Source organism: Neomonachus schauinslandi, chromosome 10 (genome assembly GCF_002201575.2).
Source record: "Neomonachus schauinslandi chromosome 10, ASM220157v2, whole genome shotgun sequence".
In the NCBI taxonomy this organism is placed as follows: Eukaryota; Metazoa; Chordata; class Mammalia; order Carnivora; family Phocidae; genus Neomonachus; species Neomonachus schauinslandi.
The window spans coordinates 113,380,207-113,395,121 of record NC_058412.1 but is presented as its reverse complement, the minus strand read 5'-3'; the positions used below and the strand labels follow the sequence as shown (position 1 = coordinate 113,395,121).

At 40.0% G+C, this 14,915-nt stretch overlaps 1 protein-coding gene across 2 annotated transcripts in view; it reads right to left on the bottom strand.

Moving 5' to 3' along the window:
- CBFA2T2 (CBFA2/RUNX1 partner transcriptional co-repressor 2) overlaps nt 1-10,309 on the bottom strand; it is a 40,003-nt gene extending 29,694 nt beyond the window's left edge. For both annotated transcript variants that reach the window (XM_021689038.2, XM_044918646.1), the window contains exons 1-2: nt 10,174-10,309; nt 5,408-5,649 (exon numbers count right to left, since the gene is read on the bottom strand). In XM_021689038.2, coding sequence (XP_021544713.2) covers nt 5,408-5,649; nt 10,174-10,291 — 360 coding nt within the window. In that variant the 5' untranslated portion in view covers nt 10,292-10,309. The remainder of the gene's footprint in view (nt 1-5,407; nt 5,650-10,173) is intronic.
- Nucleotides 10,310-14,915: the final 4,606 nt, after the last annotated feature.

Genomic DNA, 14,915 nt, shown 5'->3' with positions numbered 1-14,915 from the left:
CATCGTATTCTACCTCTGCACCAACCTTGATATTTAATGACTATGTCATATCCAAATGAACTGATGTATTGCAATTCACACAGGATTTTATAGAACATTTAGCTGGTTTCAATTTTTTTTTTTTTGTCATTATAAATAATGTTCAACCGATGATCTTTGTGTACAATGATTATTTTCTTAGGAAGAATTTCAAGGTGAAAAAATGGTTAGCCAAAAGAACTGCCTAGTTTAAGGTACCTGAAATTTACCAAACTGCCCTCTAGAATGTGTATTCTAGGTGGAATATAGAACACTCCCCTTTACCTTGCATTAGAAATTGAGCATGCTTGCCTCCTGGTATAGTTAGGAACTATCAGCACTTTAAGCTTAAACACCACAAACATGAAATTCACACAGGTGAACTATACTCCAGGTACCTAACTGTGTAGTCTTTTCGTACTTGGCTAACGAAGTCTCCTCCACATGGAACAAGTGTTCCATTTATACATGCCTGCCTAAATCTTAACCACAGTTTTTATAAACAGGAAGTAAGACTTTTTTTTTTTTTTAAAGATATTTCATTTATTCATTTGAGAGCAAGAGAGTGTGTGTGTGAGAGCATGGGGGAAGGTCAGAGGAAGAGGGAGAAGCAGACTCTCCGCTGAGCAGGGTGCGGGACTCAGAGTTCCATCCCAGGACCCTGGGATCATGACCTGAGCTGAAGGCAGACGCTTAACTGACTGAGCCACTCAGGTGCCCCTGAAATTCGACTTTCTTGAATAAGGAAATAAACAATCTAAAGATGTTCATTCTCCTCCAAGTTAAACAAAGTGTTCAACAAGATGGCAGCAAAGCCACATAAAATATAGAATTTTTTTTTAACTTCAAAAGCCACACACACAAGATAACCATTTGATTTATGAATAATGATAGTTTTATTAATCTCTCACCAATCTTTATGTCTTATTTGCTGGGTTAGAATATTCAGGATCACGGGCGCCTGGGTGGCTCAGTTGGTTGAGCGACTGCCTTCGGCTCAGGTCATGATCCTGGAGTCCCAGGATCGAGTCCCGCATCGGGCTCCCTGCTCAGCAGGGAGTCTGCTTCTCCCTCTGACCCTCACCCCTCTCATGCTCTCTCTCTCATTCTCTCTCTCAAATAAATAAATAAAATCTTAAAAAAAAAAAAAAAAAGAATATTCAGGATCACATTGAATAGAAGACAGAAGAGACATTCTTTTTTTTTTTTTTTTTGGAAGAGACATTCTTATCTGATTCCTGCTATCAAAGGGAAGCTTTCAAAATTTCACCAGTATGAGCCTTGCTATAGATTTTTTTGTTAGAAAATAACTATCAGGGCGCCTGGGTGGCTCAGTTGGTTAAGCGACTGCCTTCGGCTCAGGTCATGATCCTGGAGTCCCGGGATCGAGTCCCACATCGGGCTCCCTGTTCGGCAGGGGGTCTGCTTCTCCCTCTGCCCTCTTCCCTCTCGTGCTCTCTCTCTCAAATAAATAAATAAAATCTAAAAAAAAAAAAAAAAAAGAAAAGAAAAGAAAATAACTATCAGGGGCGCTGGGTATCTCAGATTGTTAAGTGTCTGCCTTCAGCTCAGGTCATGATCCCAGGGTCTTAGGATCGAGCCCATCAGGCTCCTGGCTCAGCAGGGAGCCTGCTTCTCCCTCTCCCTCTTCGAAGACCCTGCTCATGCTCTCTATCTCTGTGTCTCAAATGAATAAATAAAATCTTTTTTTTATTTTTTATTTTTATTATTATTATTTTTTTAAAGATTTTATTTATTTATTTGACAGAGAGACACAGCGAGAGAGGGAACACAAGCAGGGGGAGTGGGAGAGGGAGAAGCAGGCTTCCGGCGGAGCAGGGAGCCCAATGGGGGACTCGATCCCAGGACCCTGGGATCATGACCTGAGCCGAAGGCAGTCGCTTAACCGACTGAGCCACCCAGGCGCCCATGGATAAATAAAATCTTTAAAAAAAGAAAAAGAAAGAAAGAAAGTAATTATCGTCAGATTAAGGAAGTTCCTGCAATAATTGTTTTCTTAAGTGTTTTTTAAAAGAATGAATGGGTGTAAAATTTAAAAAGCTTTTCTTTTTCTGCATCTTCTCCAAATAAATTTATACTTTCAATATCAATTGCTCTAGACTGAATGTTTGTGACCCCTCAAAATCTGTATGTTGAAACCTAATCTCCAATGTTTTTGCATTTAGAGGTGGAGCCTTTGGGAGATGATTAGGTCATGAGGGCAGAGCTCTTACAAATGGCATTAGTGCCTTTATAAAAGAGACCTTGAGGGGCGCCTGGGTGGCTCAGTCAGATAAGCAGCTGCCTTCGGCTCAGGTCATGATCCCAGGGTCCTGGGATCAAGTCCTACATCGGGCTCCCTGCTCGGCAGGAAGCCTGCTTTTCCTTCTCCCACTCTCCCTGCTTGTGCTCTCTTTCTCTCTGTCAAATAAATAAATAAAATCTTAAAAAAAGAAAGAGAGAGACCTTAAGAGATCTCCCTTGCCCCTTCGGCCCTGTGAAGACACAGTTAGAAGACAGCCATCTAAGAGTCAGGAAGTGGGATCTCACTGAATACAAAATCTACTGGCACCACTTACCAGCCTCCAGAACTGTAAGATAAATGACAGTTGTTTATAAATCACCCCATGTTTGGTATTCCAACAGCCCGAACAGACTGGGACACTAATCTTAATAAAAATGCCAGTCAGTATATGAGAGTATACATTAGTACTTAACACATAAGAAAACCAATGGCCTTACATACTAAATTGGTATATATGCATACCTTATGAATTCAATTCCTTTGTTCAGAGCAATGCTCGCACATGCATACCATGTATAAGAATGCTTACAGCAAGATTACTTGCAACAGCGCCTATACAGAAACCCTAACCCTTCTTCTGTATAGCAGGTTTAGAACAAATATCCTAAGAAAAGGGTGCTTACAAGGTTGGGCCACTGCCTGGCATCTATGAAATTGGCTGATAAACAGTTTCCCATATGGATATAAAACCTTCCCTAACCAAAAAGGTAGAAGCACCCCAGGGATGCAACAACAGATGAATGGACAAGCAAAATATGGTATATGCCTGCAATGGAGTATTTTCAGCCTTAAGAAAGTCGAAAAATCAGACAAATACTACAACATGGATGAACTTTTTTTTTTTTTAAGATTTTTATTTATTTGTCAGAGAGAGAGAGGGGGCGAGCACAAGCAGGGGGAAAAAACAGGCAGAGGGAGAAACAGACTCCGCACTGAGCAGGGAACCCAATGTGGGACTTGAATCCATGACCCTGGGATCATGACCTGAGCTGAAGGCAGCCACTTAACTGACGGAGCCACTCAGCCACTCATGTCCCAACATGGATGAACCTTGAGGACATTATGTTAGGTGAAATAAGTCAGCTATATAAAGACAAATACTGTATGATTCTACTTAAAAGAGGTTTCTAGAGTAGTCAAGTAGAATGATGGTTGACGGGAACGGAGGAGGGAAGGAATGAAGAGTTATTGTTTAATGGCACAAAGTTTCAGTTTTGCATGATGAAGAGTTCTTGAGGTGGATAGTGGTGATGGCTGCACAACAATGAATAACAATGAATAACTTATACCACTGAACTGCACACTTAAACATGGACTTTTACCACCTAAGAATGACATCATTGGAAAAAAATTAACCAGAGCATGGCCATTGAAAGTAGATAATTGGCTACATCTACATATAAATACTTCTATACTAAAAGAAGGTTTGTGGGGCACCTGGGTGGCTCAGTCGTTAAGCCTTTGGCTCAGGTCATGATCTGAGGGTCCTGGGATCGAGCCCCACATGGGGCTCCTTGCTCAGCGGGAAGCCTGCTTCTCCCTCTCCCACTCCCCCTGCTTGTGTTCCCTCTCTCACTGTGTCCCTGTCAAATAAATGAAATCTTTAAAATAAATAAATATCTATTTTATATAAAACATAAATAAATATCTAATTCATGTGGGTTACATCTATCAATAATCCCAAGATTAGAAATTAAAGTTGAGTACTTGAAAACTATTTATTATTAACCCATTTCAAAATAACTATATTTTCCCCAAAAATGTAGTAAGAATGGCACTGTTGTTACAGTTTTGCAAGTCTCTTTGACACCTAGGTTATAAAAAGACAGCGGGGTTCTCCTATCTACTGCATTTAATACACTGCGACAACCCTTATCATGCAGCTTCTAGAAAATTCCACAATATGCTCAGGATAGAGTACGAATGAAAAGGCAAGTAACATCTATTATTTTAATTTTTTAGGTAGGCTGCATGCCCAGTGTGGAGCCCCACGCAAGGCTTGAACTCACGACCCTGAGATCAAGAGTCGGACGTATAACCGACTGGGCCACCTAGTCGATCCACATTTTAGTTTTATTATGAAAATAGGGGCACCTGGGTGGCGCAGTTGGTTTAGCATCTGACTCTTGGTTTCAGCTCAGGTCATGATCTCAAGGTTGTGAGATCGAGCCCTGCACTGGGTTTTGCACTCAGCACATAGTCTGCTTCAGATTCTTTCTCCCTTTCCCTCTGTCCCTCCCACCCAGGCTCGATTGCTTTCTCTGTAAAATAAATAAATAAATCTTTTAAAAGGGTGGGGGCGTGGAGAAAATAATTTTGACCTCCTGGACTTCCTGGAAGGGTTTGGGGAAATCCCAGGAGTCCCTCATTGCACTTGGAGAACTACAACACTAAGGTTTAGTACTGTGATTCACGTTTATCATAGGAAAAGGCCAACATGCATGACCACGGGGTGCTTTTTCAAGAGATATGTGTATCTTGAAGAATTTAATTTAAAAAACATAGTGAACTGTCAGTACTTTCCTTATATACATGAGAGTCAAACTCCACCCAGATGTCTATGTCAGAAAATCATTACCACACTCACTACACAAAGAAAAATTAGGTGTACATTGAAAATTCTATAGAAACTCCATTTGCATGAGGAGCTGAAAAATGTAATCCCTTTGATACTATTTAGACTATGAGATTTATAATTTTACAAATTATTATTTTGAAAATTAAACTCCCTGCTTTTCTTTTCTCTCAGGTTTGGAAACAATGCGCCGGACACTGAATATATTATATTACAAAACCTTGCATTAACTTGGTTGAACCTCAGTGGCCTGCTGAAACTCAGTCTTTAGACAAATTCAAAGCTGCTTATTGGAATTAAATCAATACCCTAAGAAACAATAAAGTAAACATTCTAGATTTGTTTCTTTAATAAACATTGCTATCCATAATTGAAACCCACAATTCTATACTTTTATACAAGTTATGTAACTATATTAGCCTGTAGATTTTGCCATGTTGCTACAGGTTTGCTGGCTTTGGTTCTGAGCCACACACTTAAGTAGCTGGGGACAGTGACGTTGTACTTACCACCAGTGCTAGAACAAGAGTCCGCACCTTCTCCCCAATCTCAGGTGAGATGTCATTGCCAAACTGTTGCAGAGTGGTAAGGAAGCGTTTCAATTTGCTGAGCTGCCGAGCACCACAAGTGGCTGGTAACTGTTGATTTGTTAGTGCAGATGATGTGGAAGAGGCAGGACCATTGCTGAATCTCTGTGGTGGTGATGGGGCACCATTCAGGGTAGGAGGAGAATGGTTGATACCGTTGCTTACTATAAAAGAAAGCCAAAAGGAAAGACTGTTTAAGTGCAAAACACGTGGGTCTTTCTTAATTTCTTCGTGTTTGCATTAACTGTAGTTTATTCAGTTGAATTTTGTAAAGCACATATTAAGAGTATCCAAGAAACTTTTTCTACTGTCAATGAGACTACTGCACAATGAACAGACTACCAGGTAAAAGATGATAACAGAATAACAAAGCCATGTTAAAACAGAAGAGTATGGACTGTTTTAAGAATACAGAGAACAGACATCTAACTACAGTTGCTGTGGGCAGGGATAGGTAGTATTAAGATTTCTTGCAACAGGTACTGCATGACATGAGTCTGGTAGAACACGTATTTCCGGGGCGCCTGGGTGGCTGAGTTGTTAAGCATCCGCCTTCAGCTCAGGTCATGATCCTAGGGTCCTGGGATCGAGCCCCACACCAGGCTCCCTGCTTGGCAGGGAGCCAGCTTCTCCCTATCCCACTCCCCCTGCTTGTGTTCCTGCTCTCACTATCTCTCTCTCTGTCAAATAAATAAATAAAATCTTTAAAAATAAATAAATAAAAGAACACATATTTCCATTGACTAGACACTTGCACACATCTTTTATGTTCCTTCCTAATCTTAGGGCTCCAAAGAAGTTAAGGAGTGAGTTAAAATGTAGCATGCGAACAGACAACCAGAAACCGGAGTTATCTTTAAGTGGAAAATGGTTTTTCTTTCTTTTTTATTTTTTTTTGAAAAATATTTTTTCTAGGCTATAGATTTAATGACCTATTCCTGCAATAAGGTATATACCTCATGGACCATTCAGAATATTCACACCCATCAGTCCGTTTCTCCGTGCCCCAACAGTGCTATATTAATGCTGCCAAATTCTTGGTCATTCAGTAAACGATTTTCTAGATACCACACAGGACATATCAATTTTCTACTTCTGCGCAAATTATACTACATGTGATTAATTGCAGTTTTCCTATTTTCCCATTGTTCTTAGTCATTTGTTGCTAAGTTTTAATTTGGAACACCTCCCTAAAGCTAAGTTCTCGGAGGTATTAAGTAAAAATCTCCTTCACTGAACAGCGAAATAAAATAACCTGGTGCCTAAGTGTCAGTAGATTTTCACTTAATCATACACAGACTTGAAAGTATAGGAAGGTAAAATTAAAAAATATGTCTAAAAACAGAAACAATTTAAGTCAAGACTTAAGCCAAATTATTTAATCTTTACTTAACTTAGAAAACTGACATTTACTTATATTGGGCTCAATGCCAAGTCATTAATCATGAAAAATCTTTCACTTCCCTTCTTCTTCCTCAAGCCAGATACAGTTGGTCAGTCCTACTGTTCCTACTTTTTGACTGGCCCTGATTCAAATTTGATCTGGCAAACTTTTCCTCCACCTATATACACTCACATATCACCTGTATTAAGAAATATTCTTGGGCACCTGGGTGGCTCAGTCGGTTAAGCGAGTGCGTTCAGCTCAGGTCATGATCCCAGGGTCTTGGGATCGAGCCCTCCATCAGGCTCCTTACTCAATAAGGAGCCTGCTTCTCCCTCTCCCCCTGCCCCCCTGCTCGTGCTCTCTCTCACTCTCCCTCTCACATAAATAAATAGAATCGAAGGGAAAAAAAAGAAAACATTCTTTTAATGGATTCTGTTGCGGCACATTAAGGTAAACCCTGGTAGATTTAGTAACTCTTCTCTGTGCTTCCTATAAATGCTTCCATTATGTTACTTACTTCTTTCTATATTTGCACTGTCTTAATAGACTGTGCACTTCTTGATGAACATTATGTTATATATCGGCATATACTATAATTAGCAGAGTTTTGTAAACTGCGTATACCATATATATATGTGTGTGTGTATACATATATAGGTTTTGTTCATTAGCTAGCAAGTGTTAAGTGTTGAGGAAAAAGCTGCTGAATGATTCACTACATGAAAGACTAACAGGCTGAGAAAGCGAGGGTTAATTTTCTTTTGTATCTTCCATTAAAAAAGATCACTAGAACTATTGGAAAAGAAAGCTTAATACTCAACAACCTCAGCAATCCAGAAAATTAATTGCAATGATCTGCTATTTCTTTGTGTTCACAGAAAGGTCAATTGTCATTGAAGAACTGCCCCCTTGGAAGAAACCCATAAAAATAATATATTACTGTGCTTTTTAGCCACTCCGACAATAAGACAGGCTTTTTCAGTCTCTTTTGTTCAAGTGTATGAGCACATTTTCCAAAATAAAACATATCTACCACCTAGTAGTCAACTATGGAGGTAAAAAGGGCTGAGTTTACATATACATATTCCTACTTCCTGTATCTTGAAATGTGAATGATAGCCTAGTTGTTTAAATCGGTTCATTTCGGGCGCCTGGGTGGCTCAGTTGGTTAAGCGACTGCCTTCAGCTCAGGTCATGATCCTGGAGTCCCAGGATCGAGTCCCGCATCGGGCTCCCTGCCCGGCAGGGAGGCTGCTTCTCCCTCTGACCCTCTTCCCTCTCGTGCTCTCTGTCTCTCATTCTCTCTCTCAAATAAATAAATAAAATCTTTAAAAATAAATAAATAAAATAAATCGGTTCATTTCAAGATAGTACCTATATGTAAGGATGTATAATTTTAAGATAGAAACAGAATTTTTAAAAGGATATAAAACTTAATTTCATCCACTCTGGCTCAGACTGTTGCAGTTGCCACTCACTCAATTTCAAATGTATTGGAAATATAATAATTAAACCTTCTGTTAAAGCTGTACTTCCTAGATTCTTCTCTTGCCTTTTAATAAAAGCAAAACCCATAAATGTTTGAGCAAAGACAGTTGTGTGAACTTATGTAACAGCATTTAAAAAAGAAAATGTCATATAGCACCTAGCTCAGTGCTCTGACAAATTACGGGCACTCCACAAATAGCAAGTGTCTTCTGCTTTATGAGGCAAAATATCTGTAAGAGAGTCAACATGCACTGGAGTGATCATGGGCATGGAAAGGCAGAAAAACCCAAATCAAAATCTAGACATGTACGCATGTATGTTTAGATTTCACATTGGGTTTTCTTCTAATTTTTGTTTGTTTGGTTAAGTATACACATATGTAGGACTGACTGTGGAGTTAAAGGGTTTCTGAAAATTCAACTTTGGTAAATACTACCAAACAATTTTCTCATACTCCAACATTGCATGGAGTGTTCAGGTAACTCCAGACATGCTCACCAAAACTTGGTATTCTTTTCTATTTTGAACATTCTTTCAGATGTATATGGTATTACATTGGGTTTTAGTTTGCATTTCCTTGATGGCTAGTAAGGTTGAAAACCTATTATATATTTATTGGCTAATATAATTCTTATGGACCGAATTATGTCCCCCACAAATTCCTATGCTCTAGTTCTAATCCCCAGTACCTCAGAATGTGACTATATTTGGAGATAGAGGCTTTAAAGGTTAAATGAGGTCACGTGGGTCATGTGGGTAGTCCCTAATCCAATATGACTATTGTCCTTATAAGAGGAAAGGACAGCTGGTATACACGTTCGGAGGCAAGGCCATGGGAGGACACAGCAGAAAGGGTAGCTATCTGCAAGCCAAGGAGAGAGGCCTCAGGAGAAACCAAAACTCCTGACACCTTGATCTTGGACTTCTTTCCTCCAGAACTGTGAAAAAAAAATAAATTTCTGTTGTTTAAGCCATCCAGTCTGTGGCATTTTGTTGTGGCAGCCCTAGCAAACTTAACACAATACTCATTCACTTTTGAAAAGAACCTTACCAGGGCACCAAGGTGGCTCAGCCAGTTAAGCCTCCGACTCTTGATTCCGGCAAAGGTCATGATCTCAGGGCTGTGAGATCAAGCCCCATGCTAAGCATGGACCCTGCTTAAGACTCTCTCTCTCTCGCTCTGTCCCTTCCCTCCTTTCCCCTCTCTTTAAAAAAAAAAAAAGCCTTACCATGATAGCCCTAGCATACTTTTAGAAGTGGTTTGGTAATTACATGAAATTTACTTTGACTCCTATAAATCAATATAATAATTTGTTTTGGTTTTTTTCAAGTAGGCTCCACACCCAGCATGGAGCCCAACATGGGGCCTGAACTCAACACCTTAAGATCAAGATCTAAGTGGAAATCGAGAGTCAGACACTTAACCAACTGAGCCACACAGGCACCCTCAATATAAAAATTTTAATTCATTTTATTTATTTATTTTTTAATTTTAATTCATTTTAGAGCCAAGAAATTAAAATAGCTACTTACCAGCTAGAGTATGAAAACAAAATATTTAGACCACTAAATTTCCAAATGCCTAAATTAGCTAAGTACTATTCTCAGAGGGCAAAAGCAATTTATAAAAGAAAGAAATAACCCTATGTGTGTGAATATATGTATAGGTACATACGTGTGTGTGTATATACATAAAATATCTTAGTTATTTTGAAAATGTTGAACAGTTTATGCAGAAGGCTTAAAATCAGTCAGTCACTTAGATCTAAATGTCAGTCTGAACCACAAACCCAAGTAAATGAAGAGATCTCACATGCTGTAGGAGTAAATGACACTGGCCTGGGACCTCCGGGATTTATTGGTGGCAGGGGTGGCATGGTGGGAGGTGAGGATCTTGACTGTATCTTCACTTCCACAGGAGATCCAGGCATTGCTGGCACTCTTTTCTCAGGACCAACTATAGAGAATAAAAGTAATGCAGGTCAGAGTCTTCTATAAGATAATAAAAATCAAGACAATAATTTCAAATATAAAAACATATTTTCCTAGAGACTGAGAAGTGAAGAAGATGCTTATTTTAATAGGCTGAATGGTAGCTCCCAAAAGATATCTACTGTAGTTCCCTCTTAGCCAAGTTTCACTTTCCACAGTTCCAGTTACCTGTGGTCATGGAAACCATGGTCTGGAAACAGATGAGTCTCCTTCTGATGTATAATCAAAAGGTCAATAGTAGCCTAACACTAGGCCATAATGACTATGTCATTCACCTCATCACATAAGCATTTTATTATCTCACATCATCACAAAAAGAAGGGTAAGTATGGTATAATAAGACACTGTGATAGAGGGAGGGAGAGAGAAACAAAAATCACGTAACTTTTATTACAGTATATTGTTGTAACTTCTATTTTATTATTACTTGTTGTTAATCTCTTACTATGCCTAATTTATAAATTTTCTTACATGTATGTATAGGAAAAAATATATATCATGTATCATATATGGTTTGGTACTATCTGCAGTTTCAGCTATCCATTGGGGTCTTAGAATGTATCCCCTATGGATAAGGGATGGGGGTGGGGGACTACTGTACCTCTTAATCCCTTCAACTGCGAACATTGGCTTATTTGGAAAAAGGGTCTTCGAAGATGTAGTTAAGGATCTTGAGAGAAGATCACCCTAGATTATGTAGGTAGGCTCTAAATCCATTATGAACAACACGCTCACAAGAAAAGCTGGAGAGACATACACCGGAGGAAGAATACACAAAGAAGACGTGGTTGTACATGAGAATGCAATGGGACAACGGCAGAGACTGGAGTGATGCATCTATAAGCAAAGAAATGCCAAGGACTAGGAGTGATGCATCTATAAGCAAAGAAATGCCAAGGACTATCAGCAACCACCAGAAGCTCGGAGACAGGTATGGACTAGATTGTTCCTCAAAGGTCCCAAGGAGGAATCAACCCTACTTGATTTTGGACTTCTGGCCTCCTGAACAGTGAGATTATTGTTGTCTTAAGCCACCCAATTTACGGGAACTTTGCTATGGCAATCAAAGGAAACAAAAACAATCCAGCAAGGTCAAGGGGTAACATGACCTTAAAGTTAACACTGAGGATAGTGGCCAAGGAAGGAAGAAACCAGGTTACAAACTCATCTGAACTGCATTTTTTTTTTAAGATTTTATTTATTTATTTGACAGAGAGAGACATGGAGTGAGGGAACACAAGCAGGGGGTAGCAAGAGAGGGAGAAGCAGGTTGATATGGGGCTCGATCCCAGGACCCCAGGATCATGACCTGAGCCGAAGGCAGACGCTTAATGACTGAGCCACCCAGGTGCCCCTGCATTCTTTTTTGACTTCTCTTTATAAATCAATCCAATTTGTAGGGGGGAAAAAAACTAATGTGGGACTATCTAGACCAGTAGGCATCAATTGCATGGCATGGAAACAGAATCATCATCAGTTATATATAAATTAATACAAATGATGAAGTACTAAATTTTTATATATATAACTAGAATAAGTAGGAAAAAAAGAGATGGAGTCAACATGCCAGACATCAGTGATGTAAATATCATTTATGATATACAATATCCAAAAAGATGAAAAGTAGAGCTGAATCTAAACTAGGCACAGGCTCACCATGGGGACAATTTATAAGTAGCCGTTTGATAAAAGTGGACAACAAATTCAAGAAAGAGAAATCTAACAGATTAAACTTAATGACATTATAAACAGGTCTGGGCTGGGGCGCCTGGGTGGCTCAGTTAATTAAGTGTCCAACTCTTGATCTTAGCTCAGGTCTTTTTTTTTTTTTAAAGATTTTTTTTACTTATTTTTTGACAGAGAAAGAGACAGCGAGAGAGGGAACACAAGCAGGAGGAGTGGGAGAGGGAGAAGCAGGCTTCCCGCAGAGCAGGGAGCCTGATGTGGGACTCGATCCCAGGACCCTGGGATCATGACCTGAGCCGAAGGCAGACGCTTAACAACTGGACCACCCAGGTGCCCCCTCAGCTCAGGTCTTGACCTCAGGGTTGGGAGTTCAAGCCCTGCATTGGGCTTTAAAAAAAAAAAAGTCTGAGCTAATATCAATAGGACCCGGTACTGGGGAGTAATACTCTAATATCTTCACAGTTATTTTTCCCCATTAAAGAGAACATGTTACATACTTGGTTAATAACAGGGCGAGGGTCACCACAATCATCTTTAAACTGAACTATGTTGCTTTTAGCAACTCTAAGCTTTTCGCTTAAATACTATGAATCTATTCTCCAATAATGGTGAATTCAAAGCACAAGAAGTGGACACACCAAAGGTTCAAATGAGAATGCTAAATCAAAGATTTCTTTCCGTGAGATCAGAGCTATAGACACAATATACTCGTGACACTGGCCACAAGGCACGTCTTCACCCATTCAGAAGCATGTTCTAGTGAGGAAAGTATCACCAAATATTATTTTTATGCTTCAGTCTGCAATGGTCTATTTTGGTAAGAGATATAATGAATCCATAAAGTCCATCAAGGAAGTAATGTCCTCAAAGTACAAAACCCCTAACAAAAATGTGCAACTGTCTGAGAGCCATGCGGGCAACACTCCGCCAGGTCTTCCCATCTCTCTGTCCAGGACATTTTCTTTGTGAAACTGATGGTCGCCCTGTCTGATTAGTGGACTAATGAGCTGCTGCGTTTGCCTTTTTCTTCTTGACAGTATTTTTCTCAATGTCCTTCAAAGAATGGTTGACACGTTTCCAGCTCTTCCATCTGGGGCCCAGCTTTCTGGAGGGTGGGGGAGAAGGGAAGGAAGGAACTGACAGTTGTCTCACACTATAATGTGTTGTGTATAGTGTGCAACAACCTAGAGGGAGCCTTTCTTCAGACCACCTGCCTTTACGGCAAGGGCGCCAAAGGCCTGAGGAGGACTTAACAAGATGTGTTTTAACATTCAGCACTTGGCAGAATGAAAAACGGAGAGGAGCCTGAGCCCAACTGCAGAACACTGAATTACATACCAACTGAAAGCTTAGATACTGGGCAAAACCCAGCCCCCAGACTCCTGTTTACGGATTAAAACTACTCATATCTCTTGTTCACATCACTACTCAATAACATCGTCTATTAGAAAAAGCATGGGTATGGAGACTGAGACATTCAGTGTGAATTATCATTCTGTTATAAACAACATGGCTTTTATCAAATCATTTCACCTTTCTGGCTCACTTTCAACAAATGTAAAATGAGAGATAATAAATCCGACCTGTTAGGAAAGATGTAAGGGTAAGAAATAATGCCTAGGGGCGCCTGAGTGGCTCAGTTGGTTAAGCGACTGCCTTCAGCTCAGGTCATGATCCTGGAGTCCTGGGATCGAGTCCCGCATCGGGCTCCCTGCTCGGCAGGAAGTCTGCTTCTCCCTCTGACGCTCCCCCATCTCATGCTCTCTCTGTCTCTATCTCATTCTCTCTCTCAAATAAATAAATAAAATCTTAAAAAAAAAAAAGAAAGAAAGAAATAATGCCTAGACTAGTGCTAGGTTAAAGAAGGTACTCAGGAAAGAAAAATGATCAGAAAATAGGAAGCCTAGGGGCGCCTGGGTGGCTCAGTCGTTAAGCGTCTGCCTTCGGCTCAGGTCATGATCCCAGGGTCCTGGGATCGAGTCCCACATCAGGCTCCCTGCTCGGTGGGAAGCCTGCTTCTCCCCCTCCCACTCCTCCTCTGCTTGTGTTTCCTCTCTGGCTATCTCTCTCTCTGTCAAATAAATAAATAAAATCTTAAAAAAAAAAAAAAAGAAAGAAAGAAAGAAAATAGGAAGTCTAGTGTCAAGTTCTGCATTTACCACCTAACTAGCCATGTGACCATATCCAAGTTACATTATCATTTGATTTCCATGGAAAAGAGGTGTACTATTAACAGTTAATCCATCTAACCTCAGCAATATTACCTGGAATGATTCAAGAATTAACAGCTGCAAAAGCACCAAATACAATGTAAGGTGGTATTTTTGTTGGAAGCTGGGTGGCATGAAGGCACTTCATGGTGTGAGTGATACATCCAAGTGGTTTATAACCTGACAAATTCAAAAGCTGCTCAGATGGTGGATAAGGTGTATGTTACAAAGTAGGCATTTTCACCTTCTGCTTGGTGACTGTGTCATGCCTTTGTGTCATCACTGTTACAGTGACTTTATTTCTAAATTGTTCTGGAAAACAGATAGTCATGTTTTATTATATTCTAGCTGAATTCCTTGAAAGAACGAACCATACCTGAGCTCTTTTCAATTCCAGAGAACCTTAGACACACTTCAAAAACAAGAAATTCCTTTCTCTCAACGGGGACTTTGAGCCCATAAACACCACTACTTGGATTATCAAAGAGAAATAACGTCTTCAGTCCTAGAAACTCATAATAACACTTATTCTGTCATAAAGGTTCAACTTGATTCTAAACACAGATTTTGGGGCACCTTGGTGTTTCAGTGGTTAAGCGTCTGCCTTCGGCTCGGGTCATGATCCCAGGGTGCTGGGATTGAGCCCCGTATCGGGCTCCCTGCTCCG